The sequence below is a fragment of the Monodelphis domestica genome, chromosome 1 (assembly GCF_027887165.1).
Source record: "Monodelphis domestica isolate mMonDom1 chromosome 1, mMonDom1.pri, whole genome shotgun sequence".
NCBI classification, from domain to species: Eukaryota; Metazoa; Chordata; class Mammalia; order Didelphimorphia; family Didelphidae; genus Monodelphis; species Monodelphis domestica.
The window spans coordinates 547,591,186-547,615,084 of record NC_077227.1 but is presented as its reverse complement, the minus strand read 5'-3'; the positions used below and the strand labels follow the sequence as shown (position 1 = coordinate 547,615,084).

At 35.6% G+C, this 23,899-nt stretch overlaps 1 protein-coding gene across 2 annotated transcripts in view; it reads left to right on the top strand.

Moving 5' to 3' along the window:
• The window catches only part of DCDC2C (doublecortin domain containing 2C), a 183,499-nt gene that overhangs the window by 26,906 nt on the left and 132,694 nt on the right, over window positions 1–23,899 (top strand). For both annotated transcript variants that reach the window (XR_458801.2, XM_007476177.2), the window contains exons 3-5: window positions 5,685–5,761; window positions 15,915–16,046; window positions 19,846–19,983. Coding sequence is in view for 1 of the 2 variants with exons in the window: in XM_007476177.2 (XP_007476239.2) it covers window positions 5,685–5,761; window positions 15,915–16,046; window positions 19,846–19,983 (347 nt within the window). In the remaining variant the exon portion in view is untranslated. The remainder of the gene's footprint in view (window positions 1–5,684; window positions 5,762–15,914; window positions 16,047–19,845; window positions 19,984–23,899) is intronic.

Genomic DNA, 23,899 nt, shown 5'->3' with positions numbered 1-23,899 from the left:
TACCTCTGTAAAAGAATTGCCATAATGTGTTTTATATATAGCTATCATAATTATAGGAACTACTTAATCTTAGAGAGCAAGACCAACACCCCTCAATTTATAGAAGAAAGACTAATAGAAGTTGAATGACTTGCTTTAAGTGTATTTGGGGACTTTCTTCTTACAGATAATCTTCTTAGGGCATATGCCTAATATGGAATATCTGGAATGTCTAGGTCCAAAGGTATGGATATTTTAGCTACTTTTTTGTATAATTCCAAATTAATTTCCAAAATAGCTTATTTCAAAGTGAGTTGGCTTCCCAAATGGCTTGCCAAAGTGACTTGTTCAAAGTTACACTGGTAGTAAGAAGTAGAATCAAATTTGAACTTGGGTTCTGTTTCTACTACATTATATATATATATATATATTTTTTTTTCTACCTGAGAGAAAATATTTCATTTAAAAACATTTTAAATGAATTTTTATTGATGTTTTGTTTTTGCATTACTTAAATTTCTTTTCATACCCCTCTCCTCCTTCCTTCCAGAAAGATATCTTATATAACAAAAATACTTTTAGCAAAAAAAAAAGAGAGGGAGAGAGAAAGCAAAGGAGGAAGAAGAGGGGGAAAAATCAGCAAAACTGATCAATACATTGAAAAAGTATACAAATAAATGCAATTTTCCACACACAAGGGCCTCTTACCTCTGCAAAAAAGGAGTAAGGGGAGATAGATTTTCTTATCTTGTTGGAACCAAGCTTGTTCTTTTAAATTCTTTAACATTCACTTTAGTTGTTTTATGACCATTATATATGTGTATATTAGTTATTTTATTTGCAGAAATCCAAATTGCTTCCCCAAATGATTGTTTTGATTTCACAGGTCCTCCAAAAATGCACTAATATGTTTATCTTTCTATAACCTGTAAGGGTGAAATAGGGGCTTATTTAAAAAGGTTAGACTGGATTATTTAAGAATAGGGTTACCAGGAATTTAATTTATTCCAAAGAGATTTATTTATAATTTATTTACAAAATATATAAAAGAATGAAGTAGGAAATAAGAGAGAGGATAGGGTAAGATATTATGGATCTTAAAACTGCTCAGACTCTACTTCAGAAGATTTGATTAAGCTATTCCCCATTTGTAACAATGGAGGTACTTAATCAGGAATGTATTGAGAACTTTTAAAATTACTCCACCCTACTCAGTGTCTTAGGGGAAGATAAAGTTGTAAACTCCTTACTGAACAATGAAAAGTCCCCAACCCATACTTATAGTGAAGCAAAAACCCTAAGCTTGGTGGTCTATTTTTAGATTTAATACAAAAGGGTGCTAAGTACCTATAAAGGTTAAATTAATCACTAAAAGGTCAAGCAACTTACAAAAGGCAAGCTTAACAAAAGAGGTGTGAAGTTTTAGTCTACCCAGAGAAGGTGAGAACTAAAGAGTGGTGAGAACTAAGAATGGGCAGTCCTGGGAAAAGCATCTACTGTGATTGGTAGATGTGAAAATTTAGGGGAGGTGACACAAGAAAAAATGTCTTTAAAAGGATAATTCAGTTCAGTTAGTTTTTAAGTTCAGTTTGGAAGCTGAATTGGAGGAGGTCAGGAGTTCAGAGGAGGGTCACTGAACTCAGTTCAGGAGTTGAGGATTTCAGTGAAGGACTAGAGCTTTCTTGGGACAATCTTGTGGTGAGTGATAAAAACTGACTAGTCTCCCTTAAGGCTCAGGCCTAGGCCATTTTGCCTAGGCCATTTCTACTATTTTCTCCTCTCTCTCTCTCTCTCTCTCTCTCTCTCTCTCTCTCTCTCTCTCTCTCTCTCTCTCTCTCTCTCTCTCTCTCTCTCTCTCTTCCCTTAATTCCTTCATTTATATTAATTAAAATTCCCATAAACCCCAGGTTTTTTTGGTTGGGTATTTTCATATTTGGGAATTTTCCCATGGCGACCACTTATTTTTGATTTAAATCAAGACATTAAAAATTATCTTTACAGTTTGGCTGAAATCTTTACAGTTTTGGCAATTCACAGTCTTGGAAACCCACATTTTCACGGTTACAATATCTCGCTTAAGCATTAAGTAATTTACTCCCGGCCCCTGGCTCAGCCTGGGTAGGGAAAGTTAGTCCTTAGCTGGAGAGGCCTCGGCAAAGCTGAGGACCTGGGAAAGTCTCTCTCAATATGATAGGTCTCTTCTGATGTTAGTCTCTTCATAAAATCCAGGAAAGGAGTCAGCCTTTTCACTCACCACATGCCAGTCCAAAGGGAGAGATTCAAGGACTCACCACATTCTCACCACATTCAGGGTCTCAGGTCCAGTCAACAGATTTTTCACTAGCCTCTAACTCGAACTCAGAACTCCAGAAGAAGATGAAGTCCAAGTTCTACTCCACTCAGAACTCAGACAATTCTCTCACAAATCTCAGACGAAACTCCGACAATTCTCTTCCACAGGAAGTTGTAACTCCCCTTTAAAGACATATTCTTTTTTGCGTCACTTCCTGTGCCTTCCCCTAATTTTACACCTACCAATCACAGTTGAAGCTTTGCTTTAGGACTGCCCAGGGGAAGTAATTTTAATTTTGATTCCTCACCCACTATTGCACATGTGGGTCACAGACCTCCCCACTTAATGATTAAGTGGGATGTTTACACTTTTGGTGATTAGATCTAAAAATGGACAGGAGATTTAATTTAATTTTCACAATCAGGGGAGAGTTAATTAATTTCATTTTCACAATCAGGGGAGAGTTTTTAATCTTCACAAACCCCACCATCTTTTGTCATGAATAATTTTCCAGTTGTGAGACAAAACCACAAGGTTACTTTGATTTACATTTATTTATCTTATTATTAGGGATTTGGTATACTTCTGATTATCAATAGTTTGCTATTCTTTTGAAAAGAGTTCATATTCTTTGACTACTTATTTGGGGAATATTTTGGGGAATGATTTTGGTTATATACATGCACATATACATCATAAACACACACATATATGTATAGACACATATTAATGTATAAACATACACAAATATTATATGAAACCTTTATCTGAGAATTTTGATACAATGATTCCCCTCTCCCATTCAACTATTTCCCTTCTCTTCCTAGGTACATTAATTTTGTTTATACAGAAGTTGTCCAATTTTATGTAACCAAAATTATCTATTTTCTTTTGAAAATTTTAAAATTTCTTGTTTGATTAAGAATATACATCATACTCATAGTTATGAAAACCATATAATCTGCTTCTTTTTGTCTTTTAAGATAATATAATCTTTAATATTGAAGCCATATATCTATTTAGAATATATTGTAGAATATAGCAAAAGATATTCATCTTAGTGTAATTCCTTCCAAACTGTTTTCTCAGTTATTTATTTATTTATTTTAATCAATAGGGTGTTTTCTCCCTAAGTAATTTATATTTTTGAATCGAATATTAGAGAAGTTAGTTCCATTAGTTTTGATTTTCCCTTGTCTAGTCCATTACATTTTTTTATTTCTCTGTTTTTATCAGTACCAAGTGGTTTTGATGATTGCTGCTTTATAATATATTTGGTATCTGAAACTGCCATTTCCCCTTCATTTATATCTTTTTTCTTTATTTACTTTTGATCATCTAGATTTTTGTTTCTTTAAAATTTTTTGTTATTATTTCATCAAATTCTATAACATATCTCTGACAGTTTGGCATTGCATTAAGACTGAAAACTAACTTTTGTAATACCGTCAATTTAAAAAATAATATTTTGACATGGCCCAGGGACAAGTATTGAATATTCCTCTACCTATTTAAATTGTTATTTATTTACAAGAAATTGTGGGGCTTTAGTTTCTCATTCAGTCACTCTTTTTCTTTTTTAAAACTTTACCTTCTATCTTAGAATCTATAAAAGTATTGGTACCAAGTTGGAAGAGTAGTAAGGGGTAAGGCAAATAAGACATTTGCCAGGGTCACATAGTTAGGAAGTTCTGAGGTCAGAGCTGAACCCAAGGCCTCACATTTCCAGGCCTGGTTCTCTGTCCCTTATTAATCTTTTAGATCTAGTTTGACTATTTAATCCATTTACCTTTAAAGTTATGAGTTAGGTTTATAATTTTCTTCATTTTGATCTAATATTGCTGTTCTCTCACCTTCTCCCCACTCCGTCATTTTGGATTTGTTTAATTCTTATTCCTCTTAAGGACAATGCATTCTGTGATTTTTTTTAAAGTTAATTTTGCTCAATCATCTTTAAGCCAAGTCTATTTCCTCAGGTTCTTTCCCCTTCAACCTTAAGGCCTCTTTACTTTAAACCCTCTCTATTTGTTCCCTGTTTTCCTAGTCCTGTAGTTTTATTTAATTTAACTGCTTTTTCTTTTTATCTAGTTATATGATTCATCTCTCTCTCTTTTTAAGTTAAACAGTTAATTAATATCTTTCTTTTTTTTCATGTTTTTTTTTTCAGGCTTCTTTTTTCATTTTCTTTACTTTTTTCTGAAAATGATTTTTATCTTATTTTCTTCATTAGTTCTCTTTCTGTCTTCTAAAATTTTGTTCTTTGATTCATGGTCTTATTTAGATCTGTCAATGTAATATTTTGGATTCCTTGTTTTAAATAATTTTTATGTTTTTGTCTTATAGATCTTGCCACAACTCCCATTTTTTCCTGTTGTACCTTGCTCTTAGAAGTATCAATTCTTGCAGGAGATGGAGAGAAGTTTTGTCCTAGCATAGTCATTTCTCTGTATCTCTAATCTTTCTTCCATTTCTATCTCTTACCTTCCCCACCACCATTTCCTGTTTGCCATGAAATTTCCTCCCTGGGTATATGTCTGCCTAACCTTCTGGCTGTTTGCTTTCAGGAGATTTGATTCCCTTTCTGAGGCAGATGTTATCCATGGAGGGAGGCATAATATTTTGAAGTAGGGGTCACTCTGTGCACCAAGTCCCTGTAGGTTATATCTATTTTGACACCTTATTTCTCATTACAGAATATTTTTCCCTACTAGGGGATCTCCATTCTTCATTTCCTTGTCTTGTCCTATGTGGATAGTCAGATTAAAGTCTTTGAAGTTGTTACGGGCTCATGAAATCCAGGAGACAAAAAGAGATACATCTTCTCAAAAACATGAACTTTAAAAAAAAACAACAAAAAAAACCTTTGTATCATTTCTAAGGCAGAAGAGTGGAAAGGGCTAGGTAATCAGAGTTAAATGACTTGCCCAGGATCACATAGCTAGGAAGTGTTTGAGGCCAAATTTGAACCCAGGTCCTTTCAAATCCAGTTTTGTGCTTTCCAAAACATTAGCTATATTAAATATTAAATTTCCAGGATAAGGAATTAAAAAAAACTTAATAGTTTATCCATAAAGATAATCATAATGCCTGGTGTAGTACTAAGAGGACTGGATTTGGAGTCCAAAGACTGTGAAAAGAATTCTGACTCTTCTGCTTTTTAACTAGCAATGTGAATTTTGACAAGTTTTAATGTCTGGGCTTCAGTTTCCTCATATGAAAAGTGAGGAGACTAGACTAGACTAGACCCCTTAAATTTATGATCCCCACCTTTCCTCAGGTACCATGAAAAACACCTTCTTTATTTTGTGGTCTCAATTTAGATGCTGAGTTTTTGAAGATTTACAGGAATTTTTGAGAGAAATGTCTGGTATTTGAAATATTCGCTTATTATGTGCTTTTCCCACTTTTTCAGATCAGACCAGTTGTACACTGTGACATGAATGTGCCTTCTAGGTGGCAAACATTCCATCGAAAACCACGCCATATATTGTAAGTATATTATTATTTATGATTGTGAGAACTTATGGTAGTTCCCTAAAAGTGACTTTCATCTATCAAAAACTCCCACACTTTCCCTCATTTTCTGGGCATTACTCAATAGTCCTTTTCAAGGAGAGCCTGAATGACTGACCATTTTCTGGGAATATTAGAAGGAGCATAGATTTAGAGGTAGGAGGAATCTTAGAGATCACCTAGTTCAATCTCTTTATTTTACAGATGAGGAAACCAAGACTCAGAAAAGACATATGGTATACTCAAGCTAACACAGGAAGCAAGTAGTAGAACCATGAATTGATTCTATATTCTCCAATTCTAAGTCCAGTACTCAGTGTTCAAAATAAGGCAACTAGGTGTTAAAGTGGATAGAGTACAGGACTTGGAATCAGGAAGACTCACCTTCATGAGTTCAAATTCAGCCTCAGATACTTACCATAGATATGTGACTCTGTTTACCTCAGTCCCTCATCTGGAGAAGGAAATGGCAAAACTGCTCCAGTACCTTTGCCAAGAAAATCCCAAGTGGCATAATGAAGAGTTAGGCATGACTGAAACAATTGAACAATAACTCAAAATATTCATTTTAAAGGGAATATTATCTGTATTAAATAGGGGTTTGGAATAGATCACTTCTGAGGTATCTCTCCCTTCTGTGATCCTCTTATCTCTTTCAGTGTTTCTAACATTACACATTTTCTTTTATTTCTCCCTATGAAGAACCATGATAATTCATTATCCTGACTTTTTGAAAAATTATTCTCCTAGAATACCATCATAATGCTGTATCCATCCAGGAGAATGTAAGCTCCTTCAGGGCAAGGAATGTTTACTTTTTGCGTTACAGGTGCCTAGCACAATGCTTATTATGGACAATGAATGTTTAATAGTATTTTTGTGGAAAGGAAAAGAAAGCAGCAGCAAATGGGACTTTGTTTCTGGTATGTATTTAATAAATACTTGGGTTTTGTTGATTCCTTTACAATTCACATCTAGTGGCTGCATCTTCTTTTTATCCTTTATACTTGAAGATGACCAAGATAACATGATGTCAGGATCAATGTACAGTATGTCCAACTGGAGTTGATCAGACCAATGGGCACAAATAGTCCATATAAACATTTGGGATGGAGACATGCCTTTAAATTTCTTTTGAGCTACTGCAGAATTACTGCTTCATCAATTGATGTCAAAAGGAAGTTTTTTAAATGTTGAGGAGCTTTCATTTTCCAGAGGTTTTTTATTATGGGTAACATATATACACACACACACACAACACTGCCTCTGTAAGGCAGTATGGTATGATAGAAGGAATGGTGGTAGCACCCTGAGTTCAAATTTTGTATCTGTGACTATGTAGCATGTGCTTTCCTAACTCCCACTCTCAATGATGAATCAGATCCCCACATCATGGCTGCTGTATCTCCCTTAGGGTTCTAGGGGTAACTCTAAGGAGTTCAGGGCTGTCTTCCCCCCTAGAAATATAACTTCCAGGCCCTTAGTAGTGAGCTTCTTACCCTAACTCTCAGATAATATCAATTAGCTAGACAAAGTTTTGGGATGGAATATTTACTGATGTTTAAGAACAATTGATACAAATATCTGATTATGCCCATGACGCATTTTCCCACAAGTACATAGATTCCAAGGGAAAATGGGCATCAGGCTTGGAGATTACACACAGCAAAGGGGCAATTCACAGTTCCCAGAAATCCTTTAGCTGTAGTCTCAAAGTAGTCACCTTAGGAATGTGTGTGTGTGTGTGTGTGTGTGTGTGTGTGTGTGAGCGTGTGTGCATGTGTGTGTGTGTGTGTGTTTGCTGGGCTCTTTGTAGAACAAGGTTAGGCTCTCCTTGGCTCTCAGAACAAATTCCCAGGAGTTCTCTTCAGATATCTTTAAGTTTGATACATTCACCTTGTTCTTTTCCCTTTGACCCAGCCTCATATCACCAAATACCAACTGAAATTTCCTACCTGCATGCCTTATAGGCTCCTAAAACTCAATAGGTCTCAAACAGAAGTCACTATCTTTTTCAAAAATCCATAGCTCTTTGAGCTTTTCTATTCCTGTCAAGGACGCCACCATCTCTCTGGTCAATCAGGGTTGCAATCTTTATATCATTCTTGGCTCTTCTGTCTACTTTCCGTGTTTCATGGCAGTCAGTCAGTAAAGGTTTACTAAGCGCTCACTATGTGCCAGGCATTATGCTAAGGGTTTTAGGGATACAAATATAAAAAAGAAAGACAGTTTCTGACTTCAAGAAGCTTCCATTTTACTTGGAGAGGGAGAAACAATAAATACAGAGATGAATGAATATGAGGATATTTGAAGATAGAATTAATGTCAACAACTAGAATGACCAAGGAAAGCTTTAAATGGAAGTTGGCATTTAGAACTGAGATTGGTTTTAAAATCAGGAGTTTAGTTGGGAGTATAACCTAAGTCTTGGAAGGATTTTAAAGTCAATAATGTAAGCTAGAGCCAAATTATGGAGACTCTTCAATATGGAGAACTTGATTTTATTCTAGAAATGGTAGGTGAGGGTGGGAAAGGGAATAAGTATTTTTTTTAGGACCATTTCCAGATACTTTATGTGAAAATGCCTTTACAAATATTATCTCATTTGATCCTCACAGCAAACTATAATGTAGATGCTATTAAAATGCCCATTTTACTTTTGAGGAAACTGAAGCAAACAGAGGTAAGTGACTTATCTAGGATCATATAGCTAGTAAATGTCTGAGGCTAGATTTGACCTTAGATCTTCCTGACTCCAGGCTACTCTATCCATTGCGCCACCAGCCAATTGCCTCTAAGGGGTATTTATAATAATCTAAGTGGAAACCATTGAAGGTCTTTGAGCAGGGGAACTGACATGTCATAACTCTGCCTTCTCAAGCTATTTTTAACTTGTGAATTGTAGATAAGAGAAGGAAGAACCTGGAAGCAGTCATTTTGTACAATAATCTAGGCTTGAGGTGATGAAGACTTGAATTATGGTGCTACAATCTTGTGGGAGGAAAGACTGAGGCAGATCTGAGAACTATGTTGCCCATTAAGTCTATTCTATAGAGGAAGCATTCTCTTCTAGAAATGCCATGGTCAAAGTTTAGAGGAATCTAGATTTTTGAAAAGGTTTATATACAACTGAAAAACATCAATCTGATTTGTAGACCAGTCTCTTATATAGCAGAAGGGTTTTATTGACAAATATTACATATGCTAAACTTTGTGTCTTTTAATGACAGACTCAACTTCTAGATGTATAAAGTAAACTTAATAGCAATTTCTACCTGAAATTCCTGGATGTTCTACTTAATGCATAGAAAGATAGTTATAGATCCCTTAAACATGCAGAAACACTAAGCCATTTTTAAAATACTCAAATTGGTCTAACCATCATTTAAGTGCCTGTTATGTACAAGCCACTCTGGTTTGTAGAGGGGATTAAAAAAGAAGATAAAAACATAGTCCTTTGCCTTCAAGAGATTAATATTTTGAAGGGAAATAGAAATTTTTTCTTAATGAACTTAAAAAAAGACGCTTTTCTGATTGAGGATAAACACTGGAATTTTCAAGACACACTGGAGTCTTGCTTACAAGTTAGCATATTAATGATGTCTCATTTTTGTGCATAAAACCTGAAGACGCTGATAGCTTAAAAATATTGCACGATTGAAGTTCCTTCCCTTATACTTTTCCATATACATATAAAATAATGAACTATTATGTTGTGTGATACCTGCTTTATACAAGTGCCCTGAAAATTCCACTAGATGGACCCAAATAGCCATCCAAATACAACTTTGATTTTTGAGAACTGACATCCTAAGTATACTTCCTCAAACTGGTTATGTTAGCTCTAATAAAGCAAGACATTAAAGAAGGATGCAGAGTTATTGCTTCTACTTTAATACAGAAAACTTTGCTAAGGGAAATAACTTGACTTGGGTCATTATGTTAAGTCAGGAGTGCAGGCAAAAGTGGAACCTAATGCCAGGCTAATTGTCCAAATGACTACATTGGCTTGTTTTGGATTGTAAATTGTCATAGTTTAACTTGTCTGAACTGTGTGCTACAGGATTGAAAAAATGATTTGCATGGCCTTAGGCAATTCATTTACCCTCTCAACCCCATTTTCTTCACCTGTCAAATGGATAATTCCTATCTAAAGTTGTAAAAGATGAGATAATGGCTTTGAAAGTGCCTACATGTTTTTTTTTTTAAACTCCTTTTAAGATATTATCTAGATTGGTGGTGCCACCCATGGGAGGAAATTTCCTGTGTGGAAATTCCCCTACTAATGTAGATCAGCTGCTCTTGTTATGGCTATTGTTGTTGTTGTTGAGTCCCATCCAACTTTGACAAGTCATGACCCCATTTGGAGTTTTCTTGGCAAAGATACTGGAGTCATTTGCCATTTCCTTCTCCAGTTCATTTGCAGGTGAGGAAACTGAGGTAAACAGGGTTAGGTGATTTTCCCAGGGTCACACTGCAGGCAAGTGTTGGAGGCTAGATTTGAACTTGTGAGTGCAAATCTTCCTGACTCCAGGTCCAGGGCTCTCTCCACTATCCACCTAGCTGCCCTGAAGACAAGCTCCTCCTCTTTTAATTTATAATCTTAGAGAGTAACTTAGGGTAATGGGATGTTCATCAACTTGCTTTGGGTCAGAGGTTTTGAAGGTGAAATTTGAAGCTAGGTTTTGTACATTCTAAGGCTATCCCTCTACACCATAATATCACCAGCACGACATTCTAAGATGCAATGTGAGGAAGACAGAGAGGTGATCATGTGACCCTAGGTAATTTACTCAACTTCTTAGTGGCCTAGATAGTTCTTAATGAAAATTTGTCAAAGAAGGTAATACATCATTTGAGGAAATTCTTCTCTGAGAGTTCCATGCATTGATGACGTCGTAGATCTGAGTGAAAAAAAAAGGTATATAAGAGTTGCGTACATATTTTGTAATGAAAACTATTATTATTTTTATTACTTAATTCTCCTTTGTAAATACTCATTTGTATATTCTTTTTGAATGTATATGTCACATTGGATAGTTTGGCCCCGGGTTTTTCAGTTTCTCACCAGTCATGTCCTAGTCAATAAACATTAATTTTCTCCTCTGTGTCAGGCATCATATCATATGCTGGGGATCTAAAGGTAGGCAAAAGATAATTCTTGTTCTAAAGGAAGCTTCCACATAAGCTATGGACAGGATAAATGGGAATTATCAATCGAGAGAAGGCAACTGAGGCCCAAGACCTGTACTGAGTGGCAGGCACCTCTAAGGCTCTGTCTGCTGCCAGAATGTCTTAATGAATCATGGATCAAATAATAAAAAGATAGAAAAGATCTTAATAAACATTTAAAATGTGATTTTCATTCATTCATTCTGGCCCAACCTTCTCATTTTAAAGATGAGTTATGATCAAGACCAGAATGAAATGTCAGCTTAAATTGCTTCCAGTTTTGGTCTACATTGCCTGAAAATCACAGCTCAGAGGAAGCTTTCCCCCACTCCATAATTTTTCCTAGAATAAAACTACTATTATAATAATACATGAATAACAGCTATCATTTAAAAAATATAAAATATTTTTTCTTTAAAAAAGATTCTAGATATCTCATTTTACCCTCAAAACATCCTGGTTAAATAACGAAAGCAAATATTGTCCATTTCACCCATGGGGATGGTAAATGGAGATGAGAGAAGGGTGAGTTAGCAAATGTCAATCTGATGACAGAACCAGGGTGAGAACCAAAATCTCCTGACTGCTTAAGAGATACTTTTCCCAGCTTAACTCAAGTAATAACTAAAATTATTATCGCCTGGTGACACTGGGCCTCATACAAGCTAGTCTCCTTGAAGAGTGAGTTAGCTCCCCACAGAGAGGTGGAGATGGGCCATCTAAGCTAAGCAGCCATAACCAATTTCTCTGCTCCACTTTCCTGCCCTGTTATAATCACGAGCCAGAGTCTTGGTCATAGGTGTGAATGGATATAAAGCTACCTTATTGATCTACCATCTCTCTGACTTCTAATCTGCCCACTCTGTGTTTCTGACAGCCACAAAGCACTGACTCCTCTCACCTTCAGTTATTCAACCCACAAGGCAGCTTTGAAATGGGGTCAGCAGAAGTAGCTGCCCTGTTTCCATGTGTGCCTGTCCATTTCATGTCTCATATATCATTTCTTTCCCGCCATATTTGTTGGGTAAGAAGCTTGATGCTATGATAAGAAGTTTGATATAGTACTGAACTATAAATCATTTAGAGTCTCCTTTTTGACCTTACCACAGGACAAAATACAGTTTCCATAAAGTGAATTGACCTGACCTTCGGTAGCATTTGACAAGGTGACCTCCACTTCTTTCTTGGATATTCTTTCTTGCCATTTCTCTTCTTTGTGACATTTGCCTTTTTTGTCCTCCTGCTTCACTGATCACACCTTTTCACTTTAAAAAACCCCAAACACCATTTACCTTCTGTCTTAGATTGACAACCAAGTATTGGTTCCAAGGCAGAAGAGCAGCAAGGGTTAGGCAATTGGGGTTATTTGTAGAGTACAGCTAGACAAATTATTTGTGGGTCATGGAACAGGATAAGAGAATTGAGGTTGAGATCAGGAGGGTCAAAAGATAGACTTACAGACAGACACAAGGTCTCATGCTGATTAGTGACAAAGTTTAATGATTTTGAGTGTATACTTATAGAGAAAAGAACATAGGCTAAGGGATTAGGTAAGCCTTTTGCAGGGACAATGGTTAGTAATGATTTACAATCTTAAGTACAATGACTTAGTTTACCTCACTGAAATTTAGTCAGTTTTCTATAGAATAATAAATCACAGGTAAGTATGTAACCATCTAGTTCAGATTCTCAGGGAAATATTTGCTTCAGTGGGTAGAACAGGTACAACCAGTTGTTTGCTCAGGATCCTATAGCTAGAAAATATTTGAGTCCAGTTTTGAACCCAGGACTTGCCATCTCCAGGCCTGGCTCTCTATTCACTGAACCACTTAACTCTTCTTTCCATCACTTTTAGTAGTTAAAAAAATTATCCTCCTACATCTTAAATATAACTGTATATACTATGTTTTTGCCCATTGTTCTTTTCTCTTTCTTCATTTGTCTTCCTTATAATCTCAATTCTTCTTGTGGATTTGATTATAATATGACAAGATTATTGGATTTAGAAGTAGAACAGTCAAAATATTACAATTTCATTTATTTTGATGAACAAGAAAGTGGTGAACACACTAAACCTCAAGTGAAATTATTAATTCCAACCCGTTATCATGTGGCAGATCTGGGATTCAAGGCCAGAACTTATATTTTAAATCCAATGCTCTTTCCTTGATATGATGATACCTTCTGAAAACTTCTGTATTTTTAACAGCTTGCTGGCTCTCTTCATTAGGTGACTCACTAGCACCTCAAGGTCAGCATACCCAAAACTGAACTCATCACCTTTCTCCCTAAGTCTCCCCCTAATTTCTTTCTATTGATGGAACCACTATCTATCTTCACAGTCTTCCAGGCTCATAAGGTCAGAGTAATTTCTCAGGCCTCACATCTAATCAATTACAATGTCTTGCTGATTCTGTCTGGACAATATGTCTCACATCCATCCCTTCTTTTCCATTCTTGATGCACCCACCCTACCTCAGATATTTGTTTTTCTTGCCTAGATTTCTAATAGCTTCTTAATTGTTCTTCTTGCTTCTAGGGTAGTGCCATTCCAATCCATCTTTCAAATTACTATTGCCCAAGTAATCTAAAAGAATTTTAGTGGTCCACATTGGGAATGAAGTAAAATGGATTCTCACAATCCTGGCATTCAAAGTTTACCACATTCTGACTCCAGCCTGGTTCCCACATTTGACCCACTTTTACTTTTTTCCCCTAAAAGCATCTTAAATTCAAAATATTCCTAATAATTCATTATCTCTCCCTACCCTAAATCAAATCTTTATCTGGACTTCCCTATTTCTGTCTGACTTCCAATCTCAGTGTCACCTTCTAGTCATCATCCTCACTTGGCTCACATATCCAATTCACTGCCAAATCTTTGTCCTTTCTACTTTCACATTGTCTTTGGTATATACCCTCTTCTTTCTACTTATACAAAATGAAAGATATCAATAAGATTTCTTCAAAAATATTTTAAAAAGAGTTAGGAATTGATGTTCCTTCTACTTTCTTATTAATATTAGAGGGTAATACAGGTATCTTCATACATTTTGAAAATATAATTTATTGAAGTATAAAGTGAAGATAATTTTCTTCCCCTTTTTATATACCAGTTATCATTTTAAGAGTTTTAAAATATTCATATTTTGATAGTAACTAGATAGAAACAAAAATGTTATATCATTATTCTAAGGGTAGTTAAGTACCCTATCATTTTCTACAGGAATAGTAGTGTGTTAAAATTTACTTTGGTGCAAAGTTTTTAATATTTGGTTATTGATGTAGTATTATTGTCTCTTAGAAATGGTCAGATATGGGCCAGAGACATGGATTCAAATTCTAGTTATGTTACTTAATATAAACATAGCTTTGGCCAAGTCACTTCTGTAAATTCTCAATTTCCTTCTCTATAAAATGAGGAGAGTTGGACTATGTGATCACTAAGATCCTTCTGCCTCTATGATACTGGGGTGGTGGTGATGGTAGGATAACTAAAGAATTAGTTATTTGATGTAGTGACAATAACTGTTTAAATGAATATTCTAGTCTGTACAGATATCTAGTCATAGTTATTTCAAATCTGAATTCACTATGGCTATGCTACTGTTAGAGTGAGTGTCAGCTTGGATAGAGTCTTGAGCTTAGTGTCAAAAATACTTGGGTTCTAATCCTAGAAGATATTTACTAGCTGTGTGACCCTGGGCAAATCACTATCTTTAACTCAAGCAACATTATAATATTATGTCTTATTTATTAAGTCATAGATAGATTGGGATCTGTGTCAGTAGCATCTATGTTGAAAGGAGTTCTTACAATAGATGCTTCCTATTGTGACAAAATCATATATTTTTTCTTGTATTCTAGTATGTTAACATTAAACATAGAGAAAAGAAATAATTTGTGATGGCAACAAGCCATTTTCCAACATCTCAGGTTACTGAGTTCAGACAGCAAAAAAGGGATGAGAAAATGCAAATGATGACAAATGTACATTAGAAAGCTCCAAGAAGTCATATGGGATCTTATGAGTAATCACAAATGCATTATTGAAGACATTTGGAGTTATTCAAACCTTTTTTTTTTCCTTTTATGTCAATTGCTTGAAGAGGCAGAGTGGTACTTGGACAGAACTCTGTAGAAAAGACCCGAGTTGTGATCCTGGATTTGCCACTTACTACCTGTGAAACCCTTGAATAGATCATTTCATTTCCCTTGGTCTCAGTTTCTTCATCAGTAAAATGAAGGGGTCAGATTGGATGGCCTCTAACATCCCTTCTAGCTCTATATTTAGTATCTCTTTATGATCTCTTTATTGATCCTCTGAGAAGGCAGAAGTAGCATCTCATTCCCACATAGTGTTGAGTTCCATGACACGATTTGCTAGGTAGAGAGAGCCTGTACACAGTGCCTGTACACAGAATTTGGATGAAAGTAAAACCTGTCAGCTCAAAGTTCCCAGAAAAAAGGAATAAGAAAACAAACCTACCAAGGTCAAGCAGAAACTGCCTTTAAAAATGGTGTCAGGGAACCAATCAATTCCACTATTTTTTTTTAAAGGATGGTACATTATTTCCTCAGGGAGTTGTGAGGATGTCTTGCTACCATACTGAAGATAAAGAACAGTGCTTTCAAGGATTAAATTTTCCCTGTGCTATCCAAGTGTACAAAATTTACTTCTGCCTCACCCATCATGTCAGGTGCAAATGTGTTTGCATGTATAGGCATTTTATAGTTTATGGGAAATTAGGTTAAAATGGTTTAAAAATCATACTGTTGAAAAATCTGCTGTGCAACTCTGAGGACATATGACCAAATATTACCAATTGAACCAATAATTTTTTATAGTTCTTTAATTGAAGAAGTGTTTGTTTTTTGCCCAATAGATGCTGTTTCCCTTTTTTCCCTCTATAATATACCCTCTTGATTTACATGTATATTTTTGTCTTTTTCACAGTGTTTTCACAAATGGAAATATATTTGTACCACCTGCAAAATTAATTATACCCCGATTCACTCTGTTTGATTGGAATAATGTCCTGTCCATGATTGGAGAAAAAGTTCACCCTGCCTCAGGGGGTGTGCGAAGGTAAGGAAAGTACTGATCTGATAGGGAAGCCCACAAGTTAGAGGAACCGTCTTCATATTTCTTTAAAGAATCTCTTGCATGGTTTAAAATAACTTCATCAAGTTATTTTGGCCAGTCAGTCAATAAGCACTTATTAAATGTGTACTATGTACCAAGCACTGTGCTAAGTGCTAGGGATACAGTGAAAGGTCCAAGACAGTCCTCTGTTTTCAAGAGGTTCACAGTCTAATGAAGGAAGAAAACATGCAGACAACTATTTATAAACAAGCTATATTCCGGATAAATTTGGTATAATCTCAGAGTGATAAAGATATTAACTCTAAAGGGGATTAGGGAAAGCTTCTTGTATAAAGTGGGATTTTTGTCTGGGACTTTGAACGAGTTCTTTCTTATTGTATTGTGTTCACGCACACATATGAACTTGACTTGATAGGCAACGTGGAGCCATTAAAGATTTTTGTGTGAGAGGAGGAAGAATGACATGATGCAAGATGTTCTTTAGGAACATCTGGCAGTTGTGTAAAGGAGGGAGAGGGATGAAACTGGAGGTAGGAAAACCAGTTAGGAGGTTGTTATAAGAATCAGAAAAGAGATGACATTGTATAATAGTCCTCCCTTATCCATGGTTTTGCTTTCCACAGTTTCTGTTATCCTTGGTCTTTCCAAGGATAGGCAGGCAGGAGACTGATTCTAGATGTGAGAGGGGATCCAGCACATGGTTCATGTGTCACGTCAGAGGTTCATTCATAGTGGCAGTCTCTTTGTGTCTTTTGCTTTTACTTAGGAGAATATTAAAAAAAATATTATGGCTGTAAAAGCATACACATGTGTGTGTGTGTGTGAGGTCACATTCTCCCCTGGAATTTTTCTTTGACGGACGCATCTCCAAGCCTCCATTCATTGCATCTTTTCTCCAGTCTTATTCTCTTACAATATATTACTCTCTTACAGTGTGTGTGTAAAATTATGTAGAATGCTTTCTCTTGAATTTCTTGAACTGTCCTCTATTTTTCTTGAAATAGTCTCCAAAGCAGTTAATGCTATTTATTTTTGTTTTTGTCATGCAAAATTCTCCAAGGGATAAAAAGGAAGCAGCCAAATTGATTTACAATCAAGATTCATTCATTACTTCAACAAATATATATTGAGCTTTCACTAATAATTCTTAAGACACAAAGAAAAGTGATATGAGGTGTAGTGATCATAGAGCTGGAATAGAAGTTGAGAAGACCAGGATCTTATTTCTTAACCACTCTAAGCCTAAGAAAACAATGCCACATTTATTTAGTGCTTTTTGGTTTGTGAAGTATTTTTTTAAACAAACATTTATTTAAATGCCTATTATGTGCTGGACATTTTACAAGTATTATATCATTTAATACTCAAACTCAACCCTGTGAAGTAAATGCTGTTATTTCCCCCATTTTACAGATGAGGAAACTGAGACACATAAAGGTTAAGTCACTTGCCTAGGGTCCCACAATTAGTAAGTGTCTGAGGCATATTTGAAGTCAAGTCTTCCTAACTCTAGGTCCAGCACTCTGTCCACTATGCTTAGTCACCTTTGTTTTTCATACAAAATCCTTTCTATTAGTATAACAAGTGTTATTGTTTCCATTTTACAGAGGAGGTAACTAAAGCTTGTCAAAATTAAGTATCTTGCCCAATTTCATACATCTAGTTGTGTCAGAGCTGGTATGCAGCTCCTATTTGGGTTACCATGATCAGTGTTCTTTGTCCTTTATGCCAATGCTTCTACTTATTTTAGCTATGTCACAGTTGTTTTGTGGAAAGGACAATGTCAACTAAAAAGTTTTATAGAATGGGAGTTAATATCATTCTCCTTAACCATGAGCCTCATCCAACAAGTTGACAACTCTCCTTGGTCTTTACAGTGAATCTGTAACATATCCTCTTTTCTCCATTTTCATTTCAAATATTCTTGGCCAGATCCTTATTAATCAGAATGACAATATTCTAAATCTGGAAGGGCATTTAGAGATTATCTTGTATTCTAAGGGGGGTTGGTAGGAGCCCATTATTTCTATTTATTTTTTAATCCTTACCATTTATCTTAGAATTGATATTAAGCATGGGTTCTAGGGCAGAAGGGACTGGAAAGGACTGGGTAATTGGGATTAAGTCACTTGCTCAGGGTCATATAGCTAGGAAGTGTCTTTGGCCAGATTTGAACCCAGGTCCCTCCCAACTCCAGGCCTGGCTCTATATTCACTAAGCCACCTTTCTTCCCTGGAATCCATTATTTCTTGAAATATTCCATTAAACTTTTGGCCAGTTCTAGGACAATATTTCTCAGAAGATATTGCATTTCTGAACTTGATAATCTATCTCCTACCTTTGGGCCTTGTAAAGATCTTCTTTGAAGTCTAAAATCATAGGGAGGGATGTAGGTGACATTTCATTGGGTTATACCCATGACATCTTATTTTTAAACATTTTAAAAAGTATTTTTATTCACCATTCTGAAGTAAATGAAAACAATTACAAAGCTAAAAAACTAACAATTTAGCTGTTTAAAAACAAAACTTTATAAAGGAGTGTTCTTAATTAGACCCTTCCCTTTTCCTTAAAAAGATAGAAACCTTTTCAGTCTAATATCTTTGCCTGCAAACTTAGATAAACTATTAGAAAATGGACAATTAAGGTACTTAAAACAAAACTTTACAAGGGACTTTTGTTAATCAAGACCTTTCTCTTACTCTAAAATAAAGAACAACCTTTTTGGTTTATCTAATTGGTTCTAAAAAGCATCCCTCTCCCCGCCATTCTCACCCTTCCCTCTCCCCCCCCCCCCCCAGATTCTAAACTTCAATCCTGCAGTTTGACATGAAGAACCAGTGGTGGAATTTAAGGACTAGTGACCATTTATCTTTTTAAAATGTAAAGTTTTAAAGCCTTTTTTGCATTTCTCATACACACCAATTAGAAGGCCAGGGCCACTTGTAAGGAACTGAGTCATAGAAAACAAAATGGTAGAAGTACTCACAGGGGAACAAAAATAATTTTGTTTTTCTCTGCCTGGGAAGCAGTAGACTCAAATTCTCCTAGAATTGGGAAGAAGGAAGGAAATCAGTCTATATGACCCTGAAAGAAAGTGGTCTTCACCAAAAAGAAATGCTACTGGAGAAGGTGAGGCAGAACCATGGAGAGTACCTGGAAGAGGGATATAGAGTGGTTCTGGACTGGAGGGGACAAGCCAGGTTACTTAAGACACCTTCTTCTTCTTGTACCAGCATCCCTTGGAAGCAGATGAGGAGAAAAGAGTGGAAAGCTAAGAAAGGAAGTTGTGGTTTTTCAATCAACTGAAGGTCCCTAGAGACTGGGAAAACCTTCCTCTAATCTACATAGTTCTCTGTCGCATTAGCCAATCTGATAGGTGTGAGGTGGTATATCCAAGTTATTTTATTTTGCATTACTCTATTATACAAATATTTATAATAACATAAGATAGTTATTAGAATTTTAGCTGTTACTAGTTAGCATTTACTGAGCAACAAAAGTGAGCTTTAAAACTATTCCTGAGAGTCTTTTGGCTTTTGAATGTGATTAAAAAAAAATTAATTAAAAATTGGGGCTTGGTGTAGAATCAGGGGGTAAACCTTATCATAGAATAGCAGCCACTGTATCATCATAATTGCTTCCATTTCAAGTTTGCTTGTAAGAGAATATATAATTTCCCTGATAAAAATTATAGTTGTATTAAATACTAGAATATTAAAATGCTTACACTGAATATCATCCCATGCTATCTGGCCTTTTCTTCTTTTGCTGTTTATAGACTGTATACAATGGATGGGCTTCTTCTGCACAACTCGAATGATTTGATTGACCACCATTACTATGTTGCATCAGGATTGGAGCACTTTAAACATTTACCCTATTGGGAGACGACTAGGATTTCTAAGGAGGACAAAGAGTAAGCACTTTTTATCCTTCCATTTTTTTACTGTCTTTGTAAAACTAGTTTTCAGTATTATTTGATTTTCTTTGGTAAATAATAATAATTTAGATTTCTTAAATTTTAAGGATTAGAGATGGAGGTGGAACTGAGGGAGGTCACTTTGGTATATTCACAAGCATGATAAGAAGGGCTTGAATATCTCTTACCTTGGGCAATATTCCATATCCTCATATAGAACCTTCAGAAAGGTTCCACTTAGCAAATAAGATGACTGCCTCTGGTCTTTCTGACATTTTTGCAGCATTGGGGACAGAAGTATCTTTGCATCATAGACTTAGAGTCAGAGGGATTTAAAGGTCTCCTAGAGCATTTCTCATTTTTTTGGGCAAGGAATTTGAAGCCCAGGGAGGTTAAATCACTCAGCCATAATGGACAAGTAGTGAGTGGTAGACCCAGAATTTTTAAAATTTTAATTAATTTTTTAAAGCTCCTGCCATCTGTCTTAGAATTGATCCTGAATATTGGTTACAAGGCAAAAGAATGGAAAGGGTTAGGCAACTGGGGCCAAGTGACTTGCCCAGGGTCCCCACTAGGAAGTATCTGAGGCCATATTTGAACCTAGGACTTCCCATTTCCAGAATTGCCAGTCTATCCACTGACTTACCTAGCTGCTCCCAGACAGCATTTAATGGAGGTCTTCTGAAGCCAAATCCAGCATAGTGCACCACACTATCCATCCATCTGTTATCCTTTGCTTTCAGTATGTGTTTGGTTCTCCATTTTCCTGAGCACACATTTAAAAATAACCACAATAATAAATAACCAGCATAGAAACATTTTAAAGTGTGTGTAGCACTTTACAAATAGTATTGCCTTTTAGCCTCTCAGCAACCCAGGGAGGTAGGGGCTATTATTAGCCTCATCTATAAAGGGGAGTTAGTCTGAGATGGAGGGAGGTTAAGGGACTTGCCCATTTTCATACAACTGGTAACTATCTGAGGCACAATTTGAATTTGGATCCTTCTGACTCAAATTCAGTTCTTTATCCACTACATCTCCTAGCTGCCTAGACATTTCAACATCATCAATGAAAATGGCACTAGCAATAACTCTAGCCACAAATACTATTTAAGTGTTTACTCTGTAATAGGTATTCCCTTAAGCTTTGACAATACAAAGAAAGCAAATACAGTCTTTGCCCTCAAGAAGTGTATAATTGACTAGAGGCAACAACAAACAACTATATCTGTTGCATAGAACAGGATGCATAGAATAGATGAAAGGTAACCTCAGAGGAAAGACACTAGCAATGGGAGGTCAGGATGTGGGAAAGAGAACATGAAGGAACTGAGAAAAACTTGTTTCAAAGGAGGAAATTTGAGTTGAATCTTGGAGGAAACTAGAAAAGTCAAGAAGAGTAGAAAGGAAACAAACATTTATTAAGCACTTACCATGTGCCAGGCACTGTGCTAAGCACTTTACAAATATATCATTTGAGATGCTCACAACAACTCTGGGAGGTAAGTTATTATTATTATTATTCCCATTTTTCAGTTGAGGAAAATAAAGCAGACAGAGATTAAATGACTTGTCCAGGGTCATATTGCTATTAAGTTTCTGAGATCACATTTGAACTCAGGCATTCCTAATTTCAGGCCCTAATTCCAACAGTTTGGTAGCCAACTGGAGTATGGATTGGAGAAAGGAGAGATTCATAAGGCAGGAGAGACAAATTAGGAGGCTCTTGCAACAAATCTAGGTTTTTATATCACTTTTTTTTCCATGTAAGTTAACATTGGTAATATGCTACTTAGTCCACTGTTCATTTCTCCACTTGCTCTCTGGTTTATGAAAGTAGCATTCAATGATTCTCAGTATTCTCATTTGGAGAGAAATGACATTTTATTTAATTTAAAAATTTTTATTGATTCTTTTTCATTTTTATATCACATTCATTTCCAATTATATTTGCCTCTCCCCAGATTGTTTGATTTGATTCACTAGATCAAGTAATCTTTTGTAACAAAAAATAGAAAAGAAAGAAAAAAAGCAGGTCAGAAAAAATAACCAACATATTAATGGAATCTGGGAATTGTATATTCAGTATACCACATCTGTAATACTATCCCCATGCAAGGAAGGGAGGAAGAGAGATGAATTTTCTCATTTCTTAGACCAAATTTGATCATATTAATTTAATAGAATAACTTTTTTTCCTTAAGAATAAATTTGAGGTGGAAGTAAAAAATTTCAAAAAATATCTATTTTGAATGTTATCTTCTTCTGATGGATTTAGAAATTTTACCTCCTTTTATTTGGTTAAAGCAAAATTGGGCAGAATTCTAGGGCCTAGATGAGAATCTTTTTTGAACTTGTGCAGGAACCCAAAAGCCTAATTTAGACAATTCAGAATAGCATCAAGAGATCAACTTTATAATCCAGTCTAAGTAAAATTTGCTTAAAGTCAAACAATCTGTGAATATTGGTTAGTTCACAGAGTGATTATAGACTCAGTCATTTCTGATGTCTCTTTGAACATTCACATCCATCCTACAGGTGATGGAAGCCACTGGAGCTTTTTGAATTGGGCAATGACACGGTTAGTTTAAAAAACTTAGATTTTAGGATTATCACTTCAACTATAGTGCCTGTAGTTTAATTTCTTTTTTTGGATTCAATATGCTAACTGTCCCTCCAAGCTTTTGTGCCATCTCTAAATCTGAAAGCATGCCTTCATCTGAGTTATTGATAAAAATGTTATCTGTAAGTACTGGGCCAAGTCTAAATCCCTGGAGCATACCACTGGAACCATCCTTCCAAGCTATCATTGAACCGTTAATAATTGTTCTCTAAGTCTGGTATTCCACCAGTTCTGAATTCATCTAATTGTATTCTCAAGTAGTTTCTCCATCTTGTCTACAATAGTAGTATGAAATTCTTTATGAAAGTTATTGCTACAATCTAGGTAAACTATAACTATGTCATTCCCCTTATCTACCAATCAAGCCAATAGTCAGAAAAAGAAATAAAATTATAATGATTTGTTTGGGGGAAGCAATACAAGCTCTTGTAAATCATTACTTCATTTTCCACATGTTCATTATATATTTCTTTAATAATGAACTGGTCAAAAATCTTCCCAAGAAATTGATGTCAGTTTTACTGGTTTATAGTTTGTATATTCATTTTTTTTTCTGAAAATCAAGATGATGTTTGTCCTTTCCTAGTCTTGTGTCATGTCTCTTATTTATTGAATACTTTTGTTTATTTTACAGCATAATATTTTTCTGGCATTCTCTTAGAATTTATTTATTTTTTAAACCTTTACCTTCTATCTTAGAATAAATACTCTGTATTGGTTCCAAGGCAGAAGAGTGGTAAGGGCTAGGTCAGTGTTGGTGAAGATGTGGCACTTGGGCAGAGCTGGCACTTGGGGAGACACTCTGTCCCCCCTCTTCCCAGTGCCTGAGGACATTTTTTGAATGCCCTGCTCCTCTATCTAGCCACCAAAAGCAAGTACTTCCTCACTCAGCTCTATCTGGTAATTTAGGAGCTCATAGCTTGGATTTGCCTGGGCTATGCAATGGGGGTTATGACTTGCCCAGGGTCATAAAAATACCTTTATTAAAAAAAAAAACAAAATATAATGAATAAAAATGACCTACAGAATGACATTGTCTAATGATGTCTACAATATTCTGTATCTGTAGTTCACTTCTCTATGCTCTATGAGAAGAAGGGATCATGATTTGTCTTCTGTTTTCTGGGTCCAAGTTTGTTTTATGCCTCCTCCTGCACATATTGCTGGTGGTCATATGGTGCAGTTTGTTAACATACAAGTGTAGGTGAGAGCAATGAAGACAAACTAACTAAATAAGTCTATTCTTTAACACCAGTTTTTCTTTAACATGGCTATAGGGTTGTGAACCAT